At 39.2% G+C, this 27,209-nt stretch overlaps 1 protein-coding gene across 2 annotated transcripts in view; it reads left to right on the top strand.

Moving 5' to 3' along the window:
- The first annotated feature begins 1,658 nt into the window (after positions 1-1,658).
- The window catches only part of Plekhb2 (pleckstrin homology domain containing B2), a 42,603-nt gene continuing 17,052 nt past the window's right edge, over positions 1,659-27,209 (top strand). For both annotated transcript variants that reach the window (XM_027936838.2, XM_027936839.2), the window contains exons 1-6: positions 1,659-1,749; positions 12,766-12,810; positions 16,614-16,766; positions 17,557-17,659; positions 23,387-23,426; positions 24,854-24,943. In XM_027936838.2, coding sequence (XP_027792639.1) covers positions 12,774-12,810; positions 16,614-16,766; positions 17,557-17,659; positions 23,387-23,426; positions 24,854-24,943 — 423 coding nt within the window. In that variant the 5' untranslated portion in view covers positions 1,659-1,749; positions 12,766-12,773. The remainder of the gene's footprint in view (positions 1,750-12,765; positions 12,811-16,613; positions 16,767-17,556; positions 17,660-23,386; positions 23,427-24,853; positions 24,944-27,209) is intronic.

The raw sequence follows: 27,209 nt of genomic DNA on the forward strand, positions 1-27,209 counted from the left end.
CTTTTTTTTTTTTTTGCATTACAATTCTTATTACACATATATACCACAATTTTTCATACCTGTTTAAATATAAAGTATGTTGACACCCAATTCAAGTCTTCATACATGTACTTTGGATAATGATGTCCATCACATTCCACCATCATTGCTAATCCCCTGCACCCTCCTTTTCCTTCCCATTCCTCTTCCCTATCTAGAATTTATCTAATCCTCCCATGCTTGCCCCCCCCCCCACCCCACTATGAATCAGCCCTCCTTATATCAGAGAAAACATTCTGCATTTGTTTTTTTGGGATTGGCTAACTTCACTTAGCATTATCTTCTCCAATGCCATCCATTTACTTGCAAATGCCATGATTTTATTCTTTTTTAATGCTGAGTAAAATTCCATTGTGTATATATATGCCACTTTCTTTTTTTATCCATTCATCCATTAAAGGGCATCTAGGTTGGCTCCACAGTTTAGCTACTGTGAATTGTGCGCTATAAACATTGATGTGGCTGTGTCCCTGTAGTATGCTGTTTTTAAGTTCTTTGGGTATAGATCAAGGAGAGGAATAGCTGGGTCAAATGGTGGTTCCATTCCCAGATTTCCAAGGAATCTCATACTGCTTTCCATATTGACTGTACTGATTTTAAGTCCCACCAGCAATGTATGAGTGTACCTTTTTCCCCACATCCTCTCCAACATTTATTGTTGTTTGTCTTCATAATAGCAGCCATTCTGACTGGAGTGAGATGATATCTTAAAGTAGTTTTGATTTGCATTTCTCTGGTAATCATTGTTATTTACACCCTCCTCCCCCTTTTTTTAAAAACTGGGGATTGAACTCACAGGCCCTTAACCACTGAGCCACATCCCCTGTCCTTTTTTATATTTCATTTAGAGACAGGGTCTCACTGAATTGCTTAGGGCCTAAGTTGCTGAGGCTGGCTTTGATCTTGTGATCCTCCTGCCTCAGCCTCCTGAGCTGTTGGGATTATAGGTGTGAACTTCCAGGCCTGGCTGTTATTTACCTTTCATCACTTGACTGAGGTAGTATGTGTCAGGTTTCTTACTGGAAGGTCATTTTCCCCAATCCCTTTCCACACTATATTCTTTGAACAGCCCACTCAGGGGTCTGTGGGGATCAATACACCCATCTTGGTGTTAATAATTACAATTCCATTGTAGGGAAGATTTATCCCTTCTCCAGTTATTTCTTTAATCATTTATAGCACTACAATCTATTTTATACTCTAGGTTATTACTTAATCTTATGTGATTTATTACTAAAATTCTTCTGGGTTTGGCCTTTGGGCAATTTATGTTGGTTCATGTCCTTTATCTATGCCCCATCATTGTTTCTTTTTTTTTTTTTAACCACTTCCCTATTTCTGGCCTACCTAAAGTTCCAGGCTTGGCTGGCACTTGGGTGTGCCTGGTGCCTACAGTTGTCCGTTTCTCTACGGAGCACTGGCCCTTTTCCTTAGAAAGTGGTATTTATATGCTAACTACTTCTTGTGGTGGGGAAACTCCCCAGGAGCCGTCCACACTCTGAGGTCAACGCCTCCTCCCGCTAGTGGATCACCCCAAGCCTCTGACCTCCAGCTTCCGGCGAGCCCCGGAGGCGGCGAGCCCTGTGCGCCGGCGCACCCACGCCAGGGCCGTGACGTCACGACGCCGGACGTGCGGCGGTCGGAGCCTAGAGTCCAGCGGCGTCCTTGCGCTTCCCGCCCGCTTCTCGCCCGCGGCCCAAGTGTTCACAGGTGACTGTGCCCGTTCGGTCGGGGCTACCCAGCAACCCCGCATCAGGCCCGCGGGCTTTCTCTTTTCCCGGGCCGCCCCATGCTTCCCGAGCTCTCTCCTGCTCCTCCGGACGGACCCCCGCCTCTCCGTTGGGGCCCTTTAGCCCTTTCCGGCGTCCCAGGCTCGCCAGCGCTGCGGAGCCCCAGGATGCCTCTGCCTCTCCCTCCCCGCACTTCTCTCCGTACTCCCTTTGCTGGCGTCCCTCCTCTTTCTATTCTCTGCAGCCACCCAGCCCCGCGCTCTTCTTGGGGGACACCCCCACTACCCACCCCTCGAATTACTTTTCTTCCTCCCTTTCCTTGAGTTCCTCCTCCCTGGTGACCCTTAGAGTCACCCAGCCCAAAGCCCCTCCGAAGGGACTCCCCTCTCTCAAGGTCGCCCGAAGCGTCTCCTTTTTCCAAGTCAGCCTGGAGACAGCAACCATCAGGGTGCGGCCACCGCCCTGCCCCTGCCTGGCGGTGTGACACGTCCAACCTCAGTGGCCTGCTACTGCCCTTCCTCCTGCAGCTGCCTCCGCGGATCCTGCGCCTCCGGTCTTCCCATGCCTGGCCTCAGCATGGAGGGGCAGCTTGCGGCCTTTTCGGTTCTGCTCCCGCCCGGTGGTCTACCGCTCTTCGGAGTCCGGAGTAACCCTGGGGCTTAGCACGCGGGGTGGGGCCCGCCTCTGCTTCCTTTCACTTGCTCTTATCCTTGCACTGTTTTTAGTTTTAGGTGCTTAGTGTGCATTATCTTTTATTTATTTATTTTCACATTTGATTCTGTTGCTCATTTCGGTTGAGAACGCTGGAGGACAGGGATTTTTATTTTGTATTGGAATAGGTTAGTTGTTTTGTTCACGTAAAAGAACCTTCATAAATGAGCGAATAAAATTCCTAGTGTTTCAGGATGGGTAGACAAAAGGAATGGTGTGGATTATTAAAACATCTAGAGAACATGGCCAATTCAAAATGTTACTGATTCCTGGCTCTAGAAAATCATTGACTTTTTTGGGTGCCTACCATTTGACTATGAAAGGGAGGAGTCTCCGCCTGAAGGAAGAGAGAGGAATATTCCATGGCCTCCTGTGGCCTCAAAGGGAACCAGTGCTCTTGTAGTAAATGACTTATCTGAAGTCACTCCGGGAATTAGTATCCAAGGTGGGACTGTTACTTGTTTATTTACTTATTGCCCTTGATATTGGTTGGACAAATCAATGACCAAAACATGCATGCACAAACACATCTGTGTATTTACCTTTGCAGTGGGTGTATATGCTTAAGGACCTGCATGTGCTTGGGAATACTGCAGCCAGTGGTTCAAAGCCAGTGGCACTCAGGAGAGTTTCTAGGGCCAGGAAGTTCCTAATCCTTGGCTGGTAGGACAGGTATTTTGGGAAGAAACTCTGGTCTGGCAGGTGCCTGCCTGGGCTTCCTTTGTGTCTGTTGTTTACCTTGTGTTGCAGGGATCTCTTTCCTTGACTGTCTTCCCCTTCACACTGATCTTGGTGAGGGCAGGAATCAAATTTATGCTCTAGGATCTTCCTGACAGGACAACATTGTGTCTGGCATAATGTCGGTGGTACATTGCATTTTGAGGTAGACTGCAGAAAACAACTCAGAATTTAAGGTAGGTTTTTTACTAGTGTTATAATTTCAGGATGTTAGCACAGTTTGTAAGTAAGTTTCCTTATAATCTCAAGGATTGTGAATTTGTGAAATATACACAGCAGAAAGGTTTGTTTGTTTATTTGTTTTTTTGTACTGGAGACTGAACCTAAAGGGTGCTGTTTTATTTATTTATTTATTTATTTAAACCAATGGGTTTTTTTAAAATATATATTTATTTTTTAGTTTTCGGCGGACACAACATCTTCGTTTGTATGTGGTGCTGAGGATCGAACCCGGGCCACACGCATGCCAGGCGAGCGCACTACCACTTGAGCCATATCCCCAGCCCAATTTACTTATTTTTTAAAAAAGGTTGAAGCAGGGTCTTGCTGAGTTGTCTGGGCTGACCTCAAATTTAGAATCTTCTTGCCAGCTCCAAAGTAGCTTAGATTAAAGGCGTGCACTGCCACTCCAGGCCAGATGCCACACTTGGAGTATTAGTCTTCCTTGGGAAGATGGAGGTTTCTTAACTTATTCAGAAAGTTTTGCTGTGCTTCTAAGCTTGCCTTAATATTTGGTTTCTTTCTCCTTTTTTCTTTCTTCTGTCTTCTGGATGTCAAAGAAATTAAAGAATCACTTTATTAGTGGCAGTACCTACCAAAAAACTACAAAGAACAAACTTAAAAATGTGACAAAAAGGGAACTTTTCCCCTCCATTAACAGGAATTTTTTTGTGGTGGTGGTCTAATTAGTTATACATGACAGTAGAATGCATTTTGAAACATTGTACACAAGTGGAGCATAAGTTCTCATTCCTTTGGCCTTAAGTGGTTATGAATCACACCAATCATACATGTATATAGGGTAATGTTTGTCTCATTCTACTGTCCTTCCCATTCCCACTGTCCCGTCCCCCCCCCCCCCCCCCAATCCAAAGTTCCTTCATTCTTCCCTAAACACCCCTCCTACTAGGGATTAGCAACTGTTTATCAGAGAAAACATTTGCCCTTTGGTTTGGAGGATTGCTTATTTCACTTAGCTTGATATTTTTCTAGTTCCTGTAAATGTCAAAATTAGTAATATTCCATTGTATATATGTACCACATTTTCTTTATCCGTTCATCTGTTGAAGGGCATCTAGGTTGGTTCTATAGTTGCTGTTGTGAATTGAGTTGCTGTAAAGGTTGATATGGCTATGTCACTGTAGTAAAATCTTCAGACTTTTAGCATTTGCATAAATGTCTTTACTTGGTTACTGATTTGACCTAATTTGGAATTCTGATGTGGAAGTCATTTTTTCTCTTGTTCCATTGTCTTCTATCATTGTCCATAAAGATGCTATTCACCTGGCTGACTGCTGGTCCTTAATCTGACTCCTCTTTTTCTTTGAGAAGTTTTTAGGTTTCTATTTTTTGTCCTTAGCATTCTGAAATTTCCCAGTAATCTACCTTACTGAGGCTCTTTTAAAGTTCTTCCTGCTTGACTGCTTGGTGGTGCTTTTGAGTCTAGAACTGTATTGTCTGGTATTTCTCCTCTGCTCTTTTCTCTCGTGATTTATTTCTGAAACTTTCCTGTAATCCTTGCTCATGCTAAGCACATGACTCTACAGTAGAGCTATGTCTTCAATCCTAAGCAGAGTGTTTTATATTACAAACTCATCCTCTATTCCTTACTCCACCCTCTCTCTTTTGACTTTTTTCCTCCCTTTTTTTCTGAGAAAAATTCTTATATTGAATTTATTTTTTTGTCTGTATTTGGCTTTGCTGGGGATTGAGCTAATGCCTGGCATGTATCTATGTGCAACCATTGAGTTACATCCCCAGCTCTATTGAGTTGTGGTAATCATCTTTAACTGAGAGCTTTGAATGTATCTATTTTGGAACATTCTGTGTGGTTTTTTTTTTTTTTTTGGATGCAACATCATTTGTTTTATGATAATTGTTTTTGTGAGTTTGAAGTTTGTTTTTGCTTCCTGCATTGTCTCTGTGATTTTTGTGAGATTGTCCTCACCTCTTTTTTTTTTTTAAAGAGAGAGAGAGAAAAAAGAGAGAATTTTTTTTTTTAAAAATATTTTTCAGTTTTGGTGGACACAACATCTTTATTTTATTTTTATGTGGTGCTGAGGATTGAACCCAGCTCCCCGCACAGGCCAGGCGAGCGCGTTACCGCTTGAGCCGCATCCCCAGCCCCTTACCTCTTTTTAATCTTTATCTTTTATGGTAGACTTTCTTTACGTGTATGATTGAGCCACCTCCCAGACCTATTTTGTATTTTATTTATTTATTTTTATTACTATATCTATTTTTTTTATTTGTTTTAATTAGTTACACATGACAATACAATATTTTGTATTTTATTTAGAGAGAGGGTCTCACTGAGTTGCTTAGTGCCTTGAAGTTGCTGAGGCTGATCATCCTGCTCAGGCCCCCCCCCAGCTGGGATTACAGGTGTGCACCACTGTGCTGGGCCTTTTCTCTCGTGTTTTACAGTGCTTGCTTTCTGTAAATATTTAAGAGAGTGTTACTATAAAACTTTGAAAGTCTTGTTTGCTTATAATTTATCATCTGATGTGCTTCCCTGTAGGGTGTTCATAGAGACTGAACTTTTTTTTTTTTTTTAAATTGAGGAGCATCCATATGAATCAGTATCTGTAAATCTTTCCTCTTGGGCTGTGTCCCTGGCCCAGAGTTAGCATCTAGTAAGTAAGTAAAGGAAGAGGGCTGAGAGTTTAGGACCTATCTGTCCTATATTCTTCTTCTAAAAGTGGCATGTGTTGAACTCTCAGCTATGTTGGGGCATCCTCAGGATCAGGGAAGGCTGGTACCTGGATGGGTAGAAGGCCTCAATGACTTTTTTTTTTTTTTTTTAATGGATGGACATAGTACCTTTATTTTGTTTATTTAATTTTTTTTTCTAATGTGGTGTTGGGCATTGACCCATTGCCTCACACATGCTAGGCAAGCGTACTACCACTGGGCCACAACCCCACCCCAGACTTCTTTGACTCTTAAGTCTTTCAGTAAATTCTCCTGCTATGTCTTTCACCTTTAGAATTATCTTATACTTCTATTTTCTGAATCTTTCCAGTATACTCTGACAGGAGTTGGCTTGGCTTGCTGTGTATTTTGCTTCTGTTAACAATGATAAAGCAAAGAAGGTCAAATTTTAATTTAGTTACCACTTGTTCAATTGCTTTGGAACTTTCAAAATGTTTTTTGTCTTTTTCTTTTTATGATACAGGGAATTGAACCCAGGGCCTCTTGCATCCACTTGACTACATCTCTAGACCTTTTTTTATTTTATTTTGAGACAGTCTTGCTAAATTGCTCAGGCTACCCTTGAACTTGTAATCCTCCTGCCTCTGCCTCCTGAGTAGCTTGGATTACAGGCATCTGTCACCACACCCTGTGTAGCTGCTTATTTAAGGACTTGTCTTTGGTGTGTGTTATTTATCCTGTCTGGTGTGGAGGGTCTGGTTTGTGTCACATATTGCTTATGGGTTGGATGCTGAGGCCAGGATGAGTTGCTGCCATTAATGGAAGCTAATGAGGCAAGTAGTGCCCAGGTGGTAGTGATACCAATGTGGAGGCCAACGCAGTAGATACACACAAAGGATGTGCATCTCGTTAGTATAAAGTGCTTACTCCTGCACTCAGATGGCTGCCACTTTTCTGTCCTTGTCAGATGTTTTATGCCCTAGCTTCATTGCCCCAAGATCTGTGTCTAATGCTTTGTGATCTGGATAAAGATTCCATAAGGTGGTTTAGGAAGCTCCCATTATCATGGGACTTTTATGTTCTTTTGGATTCCTTGGGCTTTTCTGGAGTGCCTGCGCAGCAAGTGCAAGTAACCCCACTCAATGCATTCCTTGAGTGTTGGTTTGTAGGTTCTAGGAGTGGAGTGCAATTGTTTGTATACACTTGACTGAAGAATGGTCTTCTATCTGGGAAGATCGTCCAGGCACACAGCTTTGGGAGGAAAACACATGAAGCAGTAAAGGAGAAAGGGGCATCTAGAGATTTTAGCTAGCCAGATCAGCTGAGTCTTCCCTGGTGATCAGTGGGATTACGTATGTCACAACCAGTTTGCCCTCACATCCCTTATTACATAATTTAGTGTGTGAATCCACGGTTCCTTTCTCCAGGGCCATTCTCCCCAGTAGCTGAAGTTTAGGTTGGTTTCAAGTTTGTACCTATATCTTCTCATATACCTAAGTTTTAGTATGCTTGAACCCTCACCTTAGAAGTTTGTTGTCTCTTTGTCTTGAAAAGGAAATCCTAATATCTAAAACAGTAAAAGCTGCACATATCCCTCATTATAAGCACAACAACCATTAGACTTATCCACTGAGAGGATATTATACAAAATAAAAATGTGTCAATATATATTTTTTAAATTAACCCCTAGGCCCTCAACTGGGGGAAATCAAATCATACTTCCATACTGGAAGAGTTGTCTTTTTTCCAATACATTTTATATTAATGTGTCTTATTTTTTATTAATATTTAGTTTTTAGTTATAGTCGGACACAATATCTTTATTTCATTTATTTATTTCTATGTGGTGCTGAGGATTGAACCCAGGTCCTTGCACGTGCTAGGCAAGCACTCTACTGCTGAGCCACAAGCCCAGCACCGCCCCCCCCCCCATGTATCTTATTTTAATCTTTTTTTTTTTTTAATTTTAAAGTACCAGGGATTGAGCACAAGGCTGCTTAACTACTGAGCCACATCCCCAGCCCTTTTTATAGTTTATTTAGACACAGGGTCTGGATTAGTTGCTTAGGGCCTTGCTAAGTTGCTGAGACTGGTTTTGAACTTGTGATCCTCTTATCTCAGCCTCTTGAGCTGCTGGGACTACAGGTGTGTGCCACACTGTCCAGCCTAGTTTTAATCCTTTTATATTCAGGATGCCATTCAGTCTCTGTTGGTTCTAAGAACAGTAATTATTTGAAATTGACATGCCACTAGATGATTTGGCCACTAGATGCCCTTAATTTAGCGAGTTTCTTCTTTTTTGGTGGGGGTGGGTGGTACGTACCGGGAATTGAACTCCAGGGTAATACATCACTGAGCCACATCCCCAGCCCTATTTTGTATTTTATTTAGAGTCCGGGTCTTACTGAGCTACTTAGTACCTTGCTTTTGCCAAGGCTGATTTTGAACTAGTGATCCTCCTGTCTCAAGTTCCCAAGCCACTGGGATTATCTTTATCCTTTCTTTCTTTTTTTTTTTTTAATATGTATTTTTTAGGGCTAAGGCTATGGCTCAGTAGTAGCACACTTGCCTGGCATGTGTGAGGCACTGGGTTTGATTCTCAGCACAATGTATAAATAGATAAAGGTCTATCAACAACTAAAAAAAAAAATTAAAAAAAAACCCTTAAAAATATGTATTTTTTAGTTGTTGACGGACCTTTATTTTATTCATTTATTTATATGTGGTGCTGAGAATCCAACCCAGTGCCTCACACATGCCAGGCAAATTCTCTATCACTGAGCCACAACCCCAGCCTGATTATCTGTGTCATTTTTAAAGGCATTTCTGAAAGCAGGTTGTTGTTGTTACCAGGGATTGAACCCAGGGACACTTAACCACCAAGCCACATCCCCAGCCTCCATTCCCCCAACCTTTTTAAAAATTTAAAATTTTTGAAACAGTGTCTTGCTAAATAGCTGAGGCTGGCCTTAAACTTGGCAATCTCCCTGCTTCAGCCTCCCAAGTTGCTGGCTTTGCAGCTGTGTGTGAAAGCAATTTATTTTATTAAGAGACAAGGTCATACTGTGTGGCCCAGGCTGTCTTTGAATTCCTGGGCTCAAGGTATCCTCCTCAGCTTCCCAAGGAGCTGAGATTATAGGAGCATGCCACTATACCCAGTGCATTTGTTTTTCCAGCAAAGAAACAACTTAGGTACATCTTGAGTATCCTGTCTTTAAATTAACCGTCTCATTTTCAAGGATCACTGGCTCCTTTTAGAGGAAAGTAGTGTTAGAGATAAAAAACTAGGTACTGAGGGATCCATGAGATTTTCCGTGTAATGACTAAAGGTAGATAGGATGATACCAGATAAGAAGCTACTTGAGTTAACCGAATTTCTCTTTTTCAAAAGTCATAAGTTTCTATTGCAATTCCAGTTTCTTCCTTGTAATAATCTCAGTTTCCTTTTTTCTAATAGTGTTGAACTATTTTATAGAGGCATACCAAAGATATGTTTATAATGTCCCTTAGATGTGGATGTTTTTATTAGTCTCCTTTTTGAATCTTTTTTTAAATAACATTTATTTTTATATGGTGCTGAGGATTGAACCCAGTGCCTCACACAGGCAAATGCTCTACTGCTGAGCCACAATCCCAGTCCCTTCTTTTTGAATCTTGACTCAAATGGACTGGAATTTGATTCTGAAGTCAGTTGTTTAGTTTCTCCTTGTTGACATCCTTTGAGCCCTATGTATATGAAAAGAAACCCATCCCTCATATTAAGAAAACACCAAAGAAAACAGGCACAATATCTGGAAAATCAGATGTTGACTTATACAAATAGTGGATTATAATCAGAGATAGTAGGAAACCTTTAGATCTTTTAGACTTTATCTAAAATTGTCTTTCAACCCTTATTTTCTAGGTAATTTTCTTTTTTTGGTACTGGGATTGAACCCAGAAGCACTTAACCACTGAGCCACATCGCTGACCCTTTATTATATTTTATCTAGAGACAGGGTCTCACTGAGTTGCTTAGGGCCTCACTAAGTTGCTGAGGCTGATTTTGAACTTGTGATCCTCCTGCCTCAGGCTCCTGAGCTGCTGGGATTACAGGCATGTGCCACTGGGCCCAGCTAGGTAATTTTCTTTTTTATATGATATTACAGGGATAGGAAGTTGTGATATAAATATCTATGATTTAGCATATATGAATAATCCCTTTCACTTTTGTGTTCTGAGATAATAAATTACTGTAGAGATATACTGTCAACAGCATTCCATTCTGTCTTTTATGTTTCACCTGTTCCGCTAGAGGGCGAGCTACATGAATATACCTGCTTTGACTTGGTCACAGGTGTATCCTTAGTGTCTATTATGAAGCTAAACACATAGTAGCTTCTGTAAAAGTCTTTGGGGCAAGGCTACAGATCATTGGTAGATCATTTGCCTAACATGTGTGAGCACCTAGATTCACTCCCCATCACCACAAAAATTAATAAAAATAAATATTATTTGTTGAATGAAAATATGATAGCATTATTTCTCTGTTTCAAATCTTAATGGAAGAATGATTGTTTTAGACTGTTAGCAGTTCTAGATTCAGCCCAGCTTGGAGGAGAGACCTATAATTTTGCTTAGTAGAAAGCCCTGGATTAGGGTGTTTTCCAGAGTTAGTTGAGGTGGTGGCTCAGCAGAATGAGTTCTGCTGTCTCAAGGGTCAGTTACCTGTGGGCTGGCCCATCCTGTTTATAAGGTGGCTGCCAGCAGCCGTCTGTTCACTCCCACTCGGAGAAAGTGGGAGAATAGCTTTTCTGGATACAGTTTATTTGTTCAAGAACCTAAATGAGAAAAAGATAGTATGGGAAAGATGAATGAATATCTTACTTCCTTTCTTGACGGGGCAGACAGCATGAATTAGATGAGTTGGCAAAAGTTGTAAGGAGAGCTAGTACCTTCAGAATAAAGAAGTTTTGAGATGCTGGAGTATAGGATGACAATGTAGAGCTTTTTTCCTAAATATTTGGAGAAAGGTGAGAATTCACCCATGCTTAGTACATGGAGTTGTATGAAGGAAACTTATTTGCATTTTGGCTTTCACCAGCTTTTGCTGCAGGATGCTAACTTTCCAAACCTTAGTTCAAATTAGTACCTCTAAATTAAAGTTGAAAACAGAAGTAGTCCATGATCTGAGTTGCCAAAACTATCTGTTGACTTAAAAATAATAATAATACATGCACATTATTGAAAACAAGTGTGAATACAGAAAAAGGTATAATGTGGCTGGTCACCCTCATGTCTGTTATAGTTTTGCCTCCTTTCTCCCCTGGAGACATACGTTCTCAATAGATTACATGAGTCCTTTCAGAACATAGTGGAGCAGGAGAGAGATGTGTGTGCTTGTTACATACGTTCTTCTACCTCATTTCTTCATTCTCTTTTGTTGCCTGATTTTCTGCCCTGGATAGAGGTGCTCATCTGCTGTGGGCCATGCTGGATGTGTCTAGTATTTTGTGGTATAAGTGATGTTACTGTGAATATCCTTGTATATAAAAACCTTATTGAATCTTGACACATATTATCAACGAGGCAAATTGCTAGTAATGGATTTCTGGGTCAAAGTATATGAACATTTTTTTTGGGGGTACTGGGATTTAACTCAGGGATGCTTTACCACTGAGCTTCATCCTCAGCTCTTTTTATTTTTTGTTTTGAGACAGGGTCTTGCTTGTTGCTTAGAGCCTCGTTAAGTTCTTACAGCCTCACTAAGTTGCTGAGGCTGATCTTGAACTTGTGATCCTCCTGCATCAGCTTCCTAAATTGCTGGGATTACAGGTGTGCACCACTGTGCCTGGTACAGTTTTTAAATTGTGGCAGATTCTGTCAAATTCCCCTCCAGAAGGGTTGCAGCAATATTCATTCTCTGTCCTCTTGTTTGCTTTTTCTTTTGGCTGATGTCATGGAATTTTTTTGTGCCTATCTGATGATAGGTAAAATTTTTGACTTTACATTTTGAATTTTGTCTTTGAATTGAGAGAGAAATTGGGTACATTCTTCGGAATTTATTTTTGTGTTATTCAAATTTTTTTTTTTTTTGTAAACTCTCAAGTGATTGCCTTTTCTTTATAATATATAGGAGCTTTGTAGGTGAAGGAAATAAACTCACTGCTGCCATTTGGTTGTAGTGTTTTTTTTTCTCAAATTTGTTATAAATCTTTTTAAAATTTAGAAGACTTTTATTTTTATTGAGTTAAACTGTCAAGCTTTTTCATGATGACTCCTAGTTTTCTGTTCCTACTTGGCTACTCTGCCATCACCAGTGTGGCACATCTGACTAAGCCATGTCAACCTGATCAGGTGTAAAGCTGGAACAACTAGACCTTAGGACCCCAGGAATGTTATCAGAAGTCCCAAGTCCTTATCTGTGTTGAATCCTAGTTCCCTTAAGGCTGCTTCATGTCTGTTTACTCATCAGGGTGGGTGGTGAGACTGAAGCCTAGAATGGAAGGTGGGGTAGGGCAGGTATGAACCCCACTAAGAGGATATTTGGTAAATGCCAGGTGGTCAGTGGGGTCCATTGTCTTTGGGCTCTTCCTCAGATGACATCAAAGGGGGTTTAGGATTGAGACTTACAACAGATAAACCATTGTCTTTTGGGGTATAATTTTGAACTTCCCTTTTTCTTCTCTTATAGGTGAAGAGATGGCATTTGTGAAGAGTGGATGGTTGTTGCGACAGAGTGAGTACAGGACATGTGGGTCTGCCTTAGGTTCTGTGTCTATTTCTATTTGCTAAAACAGATGACTTTTAAAAATAAATCATAAAGTCTTATGTTTTTTTTTAAAGAGAGAAGAGAGAATTTTTCTAATATTTATTTTTCAGTTTTCAGTGGACACAAAATCTTTTTTTAAATTTTATTTTTATGTGGTGCTGAGGATCGAACTCAGTGTCCTGCGCATGCCAGGCGAGCGTGTTACCGCTCGAGCCACATCCCCAGCCCCAAGTCTTATGTTTTTTCCTCAATTTCCTCTTTGGGATTTTCATAACTATAAAATACCTTTTTGTACACGTGGAACTCTTTTTTTTTTTCTTTCAGTACTGGGGATCATACCTAGGACTTCATACACACATGCTAAGCAGCCACTGTACAACTGAGCTGTATCTCCAGCCCCTGGAACTCCTCCTTACTTGTTGAATTGATAAGAACCAGGAAATGATGGCAGTCCTTACTGTTTTCTCTTTCCTTAGTAGCATACTTTATTGTTAATGGTTGACCTGAGACTGCCTGAATCTGACTACACCTAGCTGCTGTACTATATATAGCATGGAGGTACTGATCATCTTGGGTGTGGGAAACGCCTGTCTTACCTGGTGACTGAGCAGTGACTCAGATTCTGAAATACAGGAGGGCTTTGTAATTATGTAGAGGAAGACTGGACCTGAGGCAACAAGTTTATCAAAAGCCACACTTTTTTTTTTATAAATCTCCAAAGGAACTCCAGAAAAGAAATTTAAATGTCTTTTAAGAAAGTGTGATAGAGATCCACTCTCCTAGACTTGTCTTGGATCTTTCTTTCATAAGTAGTTCACCTCTGAGGCTGCCACTCCATGTAAGATTCATCCTGTTTTAAAATAGAAAACTCACCTACGTTTATTAAAGAAATAATAGACTCTTTTGTTGCCCTAGAAAGAGCAGGATTAAGGAAAAGATGACTACCACATTATTTATAATTCTAAACTGTGGTACATGTAATTGGTTTACTGTTCAGAGCCATGAGGGGTGCCTGCAGAACTTAGCTAATATTGAGTCTAGTATTGAAGAATCAACTGCATACCTTGGATGGTTTATATAAAAACAATTGTCTATGAAGTTTATTTTTGTTCCCATTATAAATATTTTTCATATACTCATTTAATTCTTACAATAGCTCCATGAAGTAGGTATTGTTGTTTCCATTTAAAATTAAGATTTTGTGAGATGAGGTAATTTGGATATAAACAAACTATGGAAGGTAGAATTGTTGCTGAAAGCTCAGTCCTTATCTCTGATGCCAATCCAATAGCAAGGACACTGTTTTGAGAAAAAGAAAAAGGAAGGATTATTGCTTTTCTAGCAAAGGAGAAATGTGGGAGACTCCTATCCCAAAGGCTGTGATTCTCCCCATCTGGAGGGACACCAGGGTGGGGGTGGGGGGGAGTTATATTCCAGGTGTGCTCTGTACAGATCCCAGGGCTCCCTGTTGGCTGTTAGGATTCGCTTGTTGATTTGTGAGATATTCATTCACTTCCCAGATCCTCAGTACACATCTTCTTCCTCTAGTGGATGTGTTCAAGGACTGTTAACTAGGGGAAGAAAAGGTAACACTGTATCCCTAATCTTGTTAGGGAAGGGAGAAGAGAGAAAAAAACATGTTTTTAAAAAAAAAAAAAAAAAACAAAAAACAAAAAACAAAACCTCAGAGCAACAAGGCCTGTATTCAGAAGGTGAAGGAACTGTTAGAGATTTATATTAAAGCTCAAGACTGAGTTCATCGTTAATACTCTTTCTATCCAGAGATGATTGTTTAATTTGTTCTGTATGAACAAATCTGGAGCAGAACCACATGTCCTCTCAAGGTCTGTGACAGTCTGGTAGTCTTAGCATAGATACAGTTATTGTAATGTTGGATTTGTACAGAAAGTCCTTATATATTGGAGCCTCGACCCAATCTTTGTGAAGTTTGCTTGTTTTGGGTTTTTGGTTCCAGTCTCCCCTATGGTCAAGGACATGGGAGCCTTGTTTAGACCTTGAGGAAGTCTCCTCCTTTGTTGGTTCTTTGGCTGTCTTCTGTTTTTCTCATTAGGCCCTATCACATTCTTGTTTGAGAACAATCATTTTCCATTACAGCTGAATGTAAATGGTGTAGACTTTTAGTGAACAGTAACCCTTTTAACAATTTTTTGTGTTCCTCATCAGCGCCCAGCATGGTGATATATATACACAAAATAGATGTTCAGATATTTTCAGTATCCTTGCCCATGGCTATTATAGAGATGTATATTCAACAGACTTTTTCTTTATGGCCAATTCAAACATGTGATTGATTTTCCTTTGCTGAAAGAAGAAGTATTAATCTCAGTAACATAAAATGAGGTGAGATGTATTACGTTTACTGGTTACAGAACAGCAGAGATATACTTGTGCTTATGGGTAGGCCAGGCAGTCCCCAGCATTCATTTTCCTGTCATTGCTGCATAGGACCTAGTACTTGGCCTTTGAGAGGCAGCCTGATCTGGGAGTCTGCGGTCAGGTCTTTGATTGCCTCTGAAATACTAAGACAGAACTCCGTAACCTGATGATTTCACCTGTTTTCATGACTCAAGTCTGGTAGTTTCTGCATATTCAGGCACTGCCAATCACAGTGCTGGGTGCCAGTACAAACAGCGTTGGCAAGTGGCACTACTCCTCTCATTGAGAAGGGTGCCTGATGCAGGTAGTGGAAAGGCTGGATATCACGTTTGATATCAGTAGCAGGCAGGAGAGTATAAACAGAAGTATGGGAAACAAGAGTTTTGCACATTGGGCAAGTACAGGCTAGGATGTGCAGGAACAGAATGTATAGTGGGCAGTGTACGGATGTGAGAAAGATTCAGGGTTGGCTTGTAGCTAAAGTTAGCTGCGGAGTCCACTTTCGGGTTTCACTCTGGTAGATGAAGAAATTATAGCTTTATAAAGTTAATTGTCTAGTCCAAGTTACAAATGAAAGTATGGTCTCTCAAACTGACAGAAACATGAGGTAGTAGGATGTGTCAGGATAGGAGTACCCATTTATCCAGTGTCTCAGTCCTGTGTGTCTGCAACAATGCTGTGGGCTTCCTATAAGGGGAAATGTTATAAAAGAGTATATATGAAAGCTCTTGAGGAAAAAAAAAAAAAAGAAACATTTTTTTCCCAGAGAGGAAGATACTATTTTCATTACATATAGAGACTTTCCAGGCCAGCATTTTCAGATCAATTTAGCTTGTGTTGGGAAAGTTTAGGAAGTCAAAAACGTTTAAAGTTTAGCTTAATTCTACTTGGGAAATTAGATATTAGCTCTTTTTCATTAACTCAAGCAAACTTTTTTTCCCCCTTAACTTTTTTATTTTGGGACTTGGCCTTTGGTTAGCAATCTGCTCAGTGTCTACAGTACATGCTGCCTGCAGGCTGTTACAGCAAGGGTGGGTCAGGCCACCATGGTGTTTGTTTCTAACCCCCCCCTTTTTAAAAAATTTTTTTAGTTGTAGATGGACAAAATACCTTTGTTTTACTTATTCATTTTTATGTGGTGATGAGAATTGAACCTAGTGCCGCACACATGCTAGGCAACTGCTCTACCACTGAGCACATCTACTACTTCCATCACTGAGCCCCTACTACTTCCATTTTGATGAACTGCTTTAGGCAGTTCTGTGCAGGTGTGTTTAGTAGACCACAGGAGAGTTTCCTTTGGTTCTGTCCTTAGAGGACAAAATCTTTAGTTTACTCTGCCCAAAGCCAACCTTTCCCATGTATTTTTTTAGGTACTATTTTGAAGCGCTGGAAGAAGAATTGGTTTGACCTGTGGTCAGATGGTCACCTGATCTATTATGATGACCAGACTCGGCAGAGTATTGAGGATAAGGTCCATATGCCGGTGGATTGCATCAATATTCGCACAGGGCATGAGTGTCGGGGTAAGCTACCACCTCCTTAGCCAACTTCTGTCATCTGTTCTTCCTCATCTTTTTTTTTTTTTTTTTTTTGGTACTTGGGATTGAACCCAGGGGACCACTGAGCCACATCCACAACTCTTTTTTATGTTTTATTTAGAGACAGGGTCTCCCTGAGTTCCTAATTCGCTGAGGCTGGCTTTGAATTCAGAATCCTCCTGCCTTAATCTTCTGAGCCGCTAGGATTACACCTGGCCCCCTTCCTCATTCTTGATGGGAGCTGGATCTTTTTCCTTGCCTGATGATCTTTTTTTAGGACTTTATCTGGGAGGTGCAGCCGTAGCAGGGGTGGAAGTGGGGCCCAGACCCTTAGATCATGACTTATAAAATTGGAACAAGTAGATTTTCTCATCTGAATTATTCTTCAACACGCATGCCTTCATCATTTGGAGAAGGATCTAGATTGCTGGGAACTCCAAGAAGGATGGAGCCACCCTAGACTATATTGATTTTATGACTTAGAAATTAGCATCTGTTTGATGGTGGCTCCATTGAAGGTCTTAAAATCTGTGATGTCATGGTTTCCTGCAATTATCCTTTATATTTGCTTTAAAAGAATAGTTTTATAAAAGTCATCTTGGCTGCTGATTTTGCCAGTTAGTCTGGCTGTTTCTTTTCTGTCTTCTTGGTCAGGCCACAGGTTATTTCTTAAATTATAGCACTTGATTTTTTCGTTGTTATTGTTTAATTTTTTCTTATCTAAGCTGTTAAAAAAATAACCATGTAAATCTTCCTTCATTCTTATTTTTCATAGATATTCAGCCTCCAGATGGGAAGCCAAAAGACTGTCTGCTGCAGATTGTTTGCCGAGATGGGAAAACTATCAGTCTTTGTGCAGAAAGCACAGATGATTGTTTGTGAGTTTTGATTTCTTATGTTTAATTTAAAAACTATTTTCTGTCTTAATTTCCAGTGGTCCAGAAGGGAAAATAATGGGAGTGGAGTTTTCCTTCAGGCAATAGAATAAGGGACTCTGCAGATGCATGGCAGAAATTTATCAGGGTTTTTCCTGATTCTAATTTCTTCCCCTCCAGGACTGCCTGGGCAGGATCCCATTCTGGTGAAATGGTAGAAAGTAATAGCTTTCTAATAATCACTTTGTGCTTTGTGTTTTCTTTTTAATATTTATAATGGGTAATGGGCTTAGGTGAATGGTTTTTTTCAGTCTTATTCTTTTTATGTAAATGTGTCTTTAATAAGCACAGACATCTGTATTGTGCAGCTTTCTTTGGTAGTCATTGTTCCCATCTGCTATGTTTGAAGAAGGGATAGGGAACTAAACTGCCAGAGAAAAGCCCAACCTCACTAGTCCTCTGCCTGTTGACATTGCTGTTGGTGTTGGATCAGAAATTTGCCAACACTAAATGAAATTTAGGGGAAAGAATGGATTTACTCTCTCCACTTTGTACCCTACAATGGGTTAACTTTAGACATGAGAATTCACTAGCAGACATTACTGAATTACTTGTACATATATGACATTATCATAAAAGCCTTGCAGACCACTTTTTTCAATGCCTATTCCTTTATTCACATCCTTGTTCATCCTCAGTTTAAACATTTATTGTATGCCAAGTAGGGTTTATTTTAAATCCCCTGTGTAGCTTCTTTTTTATGTTCCTCTGATTTATTTATTTATTTTTATTTTTAATTATTTTAAACTCTTTTTTTAAGTATTTTTTTTTTAATATTTATTTTTTAGGTGTAAATGGACACAACACAATGCCTTTATTTTTATGTGGTGCTGAGGATCGAACCTGGGTCCGCCCATGTGAGGCGAGCGCTCTACTGCTGAGCCACAATCCCAGCCCATGTTCCTCTGATTTATATCAGTGAGTCTTTTTTCCCCCCTGGTGCTGGAGATTGAACCTAGGGCTTTGTGCAAGCTAGGGCAGCACCCTATCATTGAGCTACGTCTCCAGCCCCTGTATCAGTGAGTTTTAAATAGCATCTTCTGAGAGAGAGAGAGTGGCTTTCTTGAAGACTAATGTCAGGCTAATTTGCTGCTTTTATAAACTGTAACTCTACTACTACCTCTTAATAATTTAAGCTAACATATATTAAACACTTACTTTGTACTTGTCATGGAGCTAACTGCTTTTCAGATGTTGTTTAATCCTATTCATATTTTATAAAGTGGGTATTGTTTTTCCTGGCATAAAAGGTTGAGGCATAGAGAGATTAAGTAACTTCTGAACTAGTTGTTATATGCTCCTTTAATAAATTAACATAATTTTAATAGCTTCAAACAAATCTACATGTATTATTACATTTCTGGAAGAAAGATGTTTGACACCAAATTCAGACACAAAGTGTCTGCAGGACCTTATTCTGCTGAATGCTTTAGGAGAGAATCTGTATCCTTGCCTTTTCTAGCTTCTAGAGGTCTCATGCATTCCTTCACTCCTGACCTCTTTCTCACTCCTCAAAGTCAGCAGCAATGTGTCTGTCTTCTCACACTGTCACCTGACTTTGCAGATAGGAAAGGTTACATGCCTCTAAGGAGTTTTGATTGGTTTGGTCCTACCTTGATTTTCTAAGATAATCTATCCATCTCAAGGTCTTTAACCTTAATTATAGATGCAGGGTCCCTTTTGCCATGTTTGGAAGTAGACATCTTTGGGGGCCATCATTCTGCCTGTCAAGACTTTAGAGTTTGGGCTGAGGATGTGGCTCAAGCGGTAGCGCGCTCACCTGGCATGCGTGCGGACCGGGTTCGATCCTCAGTACCACATACAAAGATGTCGTGTCCGCTGAAAAAAGACTTTAGAATTAGTAGACTGGACTCAGGATTTGGCTCCTAAGCCCTTTGGTCCTTAACTACTCTGCTTTATTGTGAGCTGAGATGTCACATATGTGAAATGTTTCTTTAAATAATAGTGGGAAATATATCAAACTAGAATTTTAGGTTATTTAATGAAACATGGGAGTTTTTCTTGTAGAAGAGGTTAAAAATATGAAATATGTAAATAAAAAAATATAAAAATATGAAATAAAAATGTTTTACCCGGAAGAGAGGGGAAGATTCGTTCTAAACCTAGATGGCAAAGGGTATATATGTATGTATGTATATATGTGTGTGTGTGTGTGTGTGTGTGTGTGTGTGTGTGTCAGTGTCTCTGTCTGTCTGTCTGTCTGATTTTAGGGGCACAAATTAGAATATAAAGGATAAAGCTTTTTAAATTAGAGTAATGAAAATGAACAGAAACATTCTTCATTAAAAGAAAACTTGATAAATCACGATAGGAAATCACCTGGTGGCTAATTAGACTGGCAGAGTTGACCTCAATAAATGTGAATTGGCTAAATTTCCCTTAAAAATAGTAAAATCTGAGATTGGGAAGGAAACAAAGTCCAGTTACTTATTTTGTTAATAAGAAATATTCTTGAAACAACATTGACACAGAAAGGCTTAAAAAAGCAGAATAGGAGACTTAGTTTGCTAGGACTGCTTAAACCAAGTATCATAAACTGGTAACTAAAAAAACAGAAATGGAGTATTTGATAGTTCTGGAGGCTGGAAGTCAGATCAGTTTGCTGTGATGACTAAAAGACCCAACCAAAACAATTGTAGTGGAGTAAAAGTTTATTTGGGGCCTTACAGTTTCAGAGGTCTCAGTCTGTGGACAGCTGGTTCCATTTGTCAGGGCCCAGGGTGAGGCAGAACATCATGGTGAAAGAGTGTATGTGTGTGGAGGGGGAGTGACTCACATGATGATCTGAAAGCAGAGAGAGAGAGAGAGTCTCCATTCATCAGATATAAATGTATATCCCAGAGGCATGTCCCAATGCCCCACCTCCTCCAGCCATACCCTACCTGCCTTAAAGGGATTAATTTACTGATTAAATTAAGGCTCCTATAACCCAGTCATTTCTCCTCTAAACTTTCTTGCATTGTCACATACATGAGCTTTTGGGGACACTTCACATCCAAACCATAATAGAATCCTTCCTTGCCTCTTTCTAGCTTCTTGTGGTTGCCAGGAATTCTTGGTGTTTCTTGACTTGCCAGCTGCACCACTTCAGTCTCTTCCTTTATTTTCACATGTGCATTCTTCTCTTGTGTGTCTATGTCCAGATTTCCACATTGGATTAGGGACCAATCTTAAAATATGATCTCATTTTAATTTGATTTCATCTGCAAAGACCCTGTTTCCAAACAAGGTCATGTTCATAGGTTATGGGGATTTGGACTTCAGTTTGGACACAGTTTAATCCATAATAAACACTCTGAGTAAAGATGATGAAATGAATCTGAATCATCTTCCCCAACTACCTAGTGAAATGAGAGGGATAATATTTCACCAGCAACAACGATTATTTATTAGAAGTTAAACTTCAAGCACAAATTGTGAACAGCCAAAGAGAAAAACAGACAGTTAGTCTGAGGTGTATCAATGTTCTTAACCCCATCTCAAATCCCAGAAGCAATAAAAAGAAGAATTAATTAAATCCTGTAGTCTGGAGTGATGTTGATTAAGAGAATAAAATGCATTTTGGAAAAGCCCAGGAAAAACCTTTCAGAATAGATATCCTTGGGATCACAGCAGAGGCTGGAAGGTTTGTCAGTTTCATGCCAGGACACTGAAGGCATTGAAGCTTACCTGAGTTGGATAATTCTCTGACTGGTGATATGAGCCCTAGCATAAAACTTTGAAAGAAATATTCAGAAGAGAGTATACAATCCATGTATTTCAGAAAAGTCATATTCCATCACAGAGGAAATTTCTTCCTTTTCTGCCTCTTCCTTCTATGATAATAGAAAAGTGCTGTGGGTCACACCTAGTTACCAAACTGTTGCTAGATTGGGGTAGGGTGGAATTCCCAGTTGGTACTAGATCAGGTAGAAAGGTGTAAAGGAGAAATAACTCATACCATATCAGAGTAAATAGAAGTTTTAGGTATCACTTCCCAAGTTAAACATTAGCAGTGTGCAAGTAATGCTTGGCAACTATGTAAACCCACCATAAAGGAAAAATGAGGAAAGAATGCAGGTCTGAGAAAAAGCTAGACAAGAGGAAAATAAAATCAAGGAATAGAACATAGTTTCCAAAAGTGTTGTCCTGGTTTTCATATTTAAAAGTATAGCCTTATACCCCTGTATACACGTAAGTGAACACTCTCTTTCATCATCTACCAACTGTTATCTGGTGTTCTTTGCCTATTGTCGGTAGAATGTATGCTCTGTGAGAGTAAGGATTTGTTTATTCTGTGCTCTCTTCAATCTGTAGCCTAGAAGGTTGCCACTATTATGGTATGGGGGTGGGGGGGGAGGTAGCAGGTATCATAACTTTGCCTAGTATACAGGCCATCTGAAAAATGAACCACTAGTATAGAGGAAATCTCTGTGAAAACAGGGAAAAAGATTCAAGGATTTGGAGTAAAGACCAAAGCTATGTTAGATAAAGGAGTTCAGAAAGATTATTAATATCCAGAAAGTACTAGACCCAAAAAGAGATGTTTAGAAACTGACTTGCAAGAAAAACATTCTGAAATAGTAGAACTGAATTTGCAGACTAAAGCCACATTAGACTGTTCTACCTAAAACAACAAAACAATTTTTTATTTACTTATTTTTTAAATGGTTTTTCGTTTTAGATGGACACAATATCTTTGTTTGTTTGTTTGTTTATTTATTTATTTAATGTGGTGCTGATGATAGAACCCAGTGCCTCATGCATGCAAGGCAAGCACTCAGCCACTGAGTTACATCTCCAGCCCCAACAAAACGATTTATATACGATACATGATTATCTATTATGATACCTGTTAGCAATGTGAATGACATTTGTACATTGCATATCAAATCCATTGGGGGAATTTCACAACTTAATCATATTTGTTAGAAAACCAGAACATTTGAAAATAAATGAGCTGAAGTTTCAACTCAAGGAAGTGGTAAGATTAGAATAAAGTGAATGGAATTAATAGAGATGAGAGAAGAGGGATGGAGTCAATACAAAAAGCGAGGGATGAGCACCTGAGATTTCGTACTCAAATATCTAATTTTCATGACCATATAAGGGAAGAGTGGTAGATGTGAATATTATTACAAACTTTATGTAGGACCACTTGGCAGTACTCAGTGAAATAAATGTTTTATCTTTTGACCTAAGCAGTTCCACTCTTTGGAATTTGTCCTGTATGACTGTTTACATGAGGCTAATAAGGATGTTAATAAAAGCATTGTTTTTAATGAGAAAATGTTGCTGACAGTCTACATTTACTCATTGTGTAGCCTTCCCAAAATGAATAGATCTGTATATAACATGAACTGACAAAACAAGTTGCAGTATAGTTTAAATTTATTAAAAAATGGATCAAATATTAAATTGTAAGCATATTTTAAAGTCTTATACCTACCGTAGATATATTTGTAAAAAATAATCTTATCTTTTATATATGTGCATAAGTATATTATATATTCCTAGTGTATGTCTTAAATGAATTGATTGGGTCTTGGGGTAATATCTGAAGACCTATTCTTTTTTAAGCCTTTTCAGGAATTCTGATCCTAGCCTGGATTTGAGAATCATTGAAATGTTGCATAACCTCAGATAAAATACCCTTTTTCTTTTCTACAGGGCCTGGAAATTTGCACTGCAAGATTCTAGAACAAACACAGTAAGTTACTAATGGCATTTGCCAATAATTTTTTTTTTTTTTTTTTAACATCCTCGATCTTGTGTAACAAATTGGGAAATAGGAGTTTGGGAAAGGAAATTGGGGAAGATAAGGCTTTCTTGCTCATCTAGCCATGAATGAGCAGAGCACCTTTTGCTAATAACAGTGATTGTGCTGGGTTGTGCCAAATGTTTGGGCAGGAAGAACTGTCTTCACATAGACATGAAAGTTCCAGTTGTTTTCCAGAAATGTTTGTATATTTTAAACTTTGTAATACCTTGAATTCTGCTATGGAAAAGGCTCAAAAAGAACTACTGCATTTTTTTATGCATAGAATCTTAGGTTTGTAAAACCAAAGCATTTTGGGGACTTGTCTGTAGACTTGTTTCTGTTTTCAGGAGGTCACAGAGATAGCCCATTTGTAGAGCTTAGTAATGCCACCTTTGTGTTAGGGAGTTAAGGAAACTCACTCTGGCCATTGTTTTCATTCTCTAGATGTAATTTTATTTTTCTCTTATCTCTTTATGTAAAAAGAAAAGGAAAATAGATAAGGCTTACAAAAGAATTCGGGCCTTTCGTTGGCTCTGCAGTCCTCTCCAAGGAGACTTAGCCTTACAAAAGAATTTTTTAAATAAGTGAAAACCTAATAGCTAAATGTCATTGTTTTCTTTCTGCCAGGCTACTTTGCAGCTCAGTCACATTACCCTCCATACCATGAAAATTCTCTTTTTGGGTGACTTTTAATATGAACCTATAGTAAAAATTTGAGGGCGATTCTTTGTATAGAATTTTTGTATCACCTGTGCGTGTGCATATGCGCACTCTCTGGGGATTAAAACCAGGGTCTTAGGCATGTTTGGCACCCACTTTTTCAAGTAAGCTGTACCCACTGTCCTGTATGGGTCTTTTTAAAGAGCTAACATGGTTTTCTTTTCTACTAACGGGTAATTTAGAGAATTTTTGTTTTAATGCAAAAACAGACTGAGTGTAAGATGTCTCTGCTATGGCTTAGACTGTGAGCATAAGGATTGTCAAGTGGTGTGGTATCTTTTAAAAGGAGTTGGATAACAATGGTGCCTCTGGGGCCTTTCTGGATGGTAAGGGACCACCTTGTTCCTGAATTGAGGGGACGTCTTAATGGGCCAGTTGTCGCTACTGGATCAGGGAAAGTTTTTCTACTTTCCAGATAGCTGTAACTTTAAAAAAAATATATATTTATTTTTTAGTTGTAGTTGGACACACTACCTTTATCTTATTTATTTTTATGTGGTGCTGAGGATCGAACCCAGGGCCTCGCAAGTGCTAGACAAGCACTCTACTGCTGAACCACAAACCCAGCCCAAGATAGCTGCGACTTTATGTCCTTTAACTTTTTATTTGCTAAGTAAACATCATGCTCTTATCCCCCACTGTCTTTTCTTACACAGGCTTATGTTGGCTCACCAGTCCTTTCCGAGGAGACAGTTGTGGCTGCTTCACCCCCTCCATACACAGCCTATGCTGCACCAACTCCTGAGGTAGGGAGCCAAGCTGTGCAGGAGATCATTTATATGCTGGAAATTTGGGATTGAACCCAGAGGGGCTTAACCACTGAGCGACATCCCCACTCCTTTTTATTTTTTGAGACAGGGTCTCACTGAGTTGCTTAGGGCCTTGCTAAATTGCTGAAGCTGGCTTTGAACTTGCAATCCTCCTGCCTTAGCCTCCAAAGCCACTGGGATTACAGGTATATACCACTGCACCTGGCTTGGGTATATAATTTTTTGTTGTGTGAAATATGTCTGCTTTTATTCTTAAATTTTAAATTTTAAAATAATTACAGATTCACAAGAAATTGTAAAGATAGTATGGAGTCTTATCTAATTTTCAGCCATATTCTCTAGATGTTGTGTGTTAAGTAAGATTGCACCAGGAATTTAAAATTTATGTCCAATCCTAAGTAATTTTTACCATATAAGTAGACTTATATGTAACTGCCATCTCAACCAAGACATAAAATTCTTCACAGTATACTCCTGTGGTGATATCCTTTTATAGTCACACCTCCCCCATTTCCTGATCTCTATCAATACTGGTTTATTTCCCTGTCTAGAATTTTATTATTTCAACAATATCATATAAATGGAATCATACAGCATATAATCTTTTGAGTTTGAGTGACGTTAACCTATGGTGGGACATTTTGGTTGTTTGTAGTGTTTGACTTTTACCAGTAAAACTGCCCTGAACACTTATGAACAAGTTGCCATGCAAACAAAAGATTTTATTTCTCTGGGATAAATGCCCAAATGTGCATTTTCTGGGTCATATGTATATGTTTAGTTAAAAAAATAAAAAATCCTAACAAACTTATTTCTAATGACTGCCATTTTTGCTTTCCTACCAGTAATATCTGAGTGATTCATTTTCTCTGATCCTTACCAGCAATTGAAAATGTCATTATTTTTATATTAGCTGTTCTATGTGTGTAGTGATGTCTCATTGTGGTTTTAATTTGCATTTCCTTAGTTGCTAGTGATGTTTAATCTTTTTCATTTACTTATTTGCATTCTGAGTATCCTCTTAAGTTGAATGTTTCTTCTTATCTTTTCTAATGGTTTCATTATTTATTTATTTATTTATTAGTTATAGGTGGATACAATATTTTATTTTTATGTGGTGCTGAGGATCGAACCCGGTGCCTCACGCATGTAGGCGAGTACTCTACCTCTGAGCCACAACCCCAGCCCCATGGTTTTATTATTTTTAAGTTGAGTTTTAAGAGGTTTTATATATGTGTTTTAGATATGAACCCTTTGTTAGATATGTGGTCTATAGCTTATCTTTTTATCCTCTTACTGAGTAAGGACTTTCACAGAGGTTAATTTTGATGCATTCCAGTTCATCAGTTTTTTTCTTTTCTGAGTCATCCTTTGTTGTCATGGCTAACACTTCATCTAGCCCAAGTTTCCCAAGATTCTCTTGTGTTATTCTCTATAAATTTTATATTCTTAGATTTTACACTTAAGCTTAAGCCTGTGATCCATTTTGTTTTTTATAATCCTTTTTTTTTTTTTTGGTATTCTTTTATTAGAGCTTTGTAGTTACACATAGTAGTTGGGTTTATCCCAACAAACTTCTACATGCATGGAATTTAATTTCAGTTCCTGATCCCCTCCTTCTTCCCCTCATCCCCATTCTCTCCCATTCTCCTTCCTCTACTCTACTAGATTTCCTTTCGCTCATCTGTTTATATTTGATTGGTTCTTTCTACCTATGCATAAAAGTGAAGTTCCCTGTGGGATATTTATATATGCACTTAACATGCGTTTTTAAGAATTCATTCTGCATTGCCTTCCTTTACCCATCCCTACATTCTGCCTCTCAGTTTCCTTCTTCTGCATTACTGATCTTCCCTTTATCTTTATCATATCCTCTCCTTCCCTCCCCCTTTTCTTTATTTTACTCTAGCTTCCACATATGAGAGAAAACATTTGACCTTTGAGTTTCTGAGTTTGGCTTATTTCACGATGTTCTCCATTTCCATCCATTTATCAGCAAATACCGTATTTTCATTCTTTTCTATGGCTGAGTAGAACTCCTTTGTATGTATGTACCACAATTTCTTAATTCATTTATCTATTGACAGATACCTGGATTGATTCCATAATTTAACTATCGTGAATTGTGCTGCTATAAATATCAAGGTGGCTGTATCACTATAGTATGCCAATTTTAAATCTTTGGGGGGAACATACCAAGGAGTGGGACGGCTGGGTTATGTGGTGGTTCCATTCCTAGTTT

The sequence above is a fragment of the Marmota flaviventris genome, chromosome 11 (genome assembly GCF_047511675.1).
Source record: "Marmota flaviventris isolate mMarFla1 chromosome 11, mMarFla1.hap1, whole genome shotgun sequence".
NCBI classification, from domain to species: Eukaryota; Metazoa; Chordata; class Mammalia; order Rodentia; family Sciuridae; genus Marmota; species Marmota flaviventris.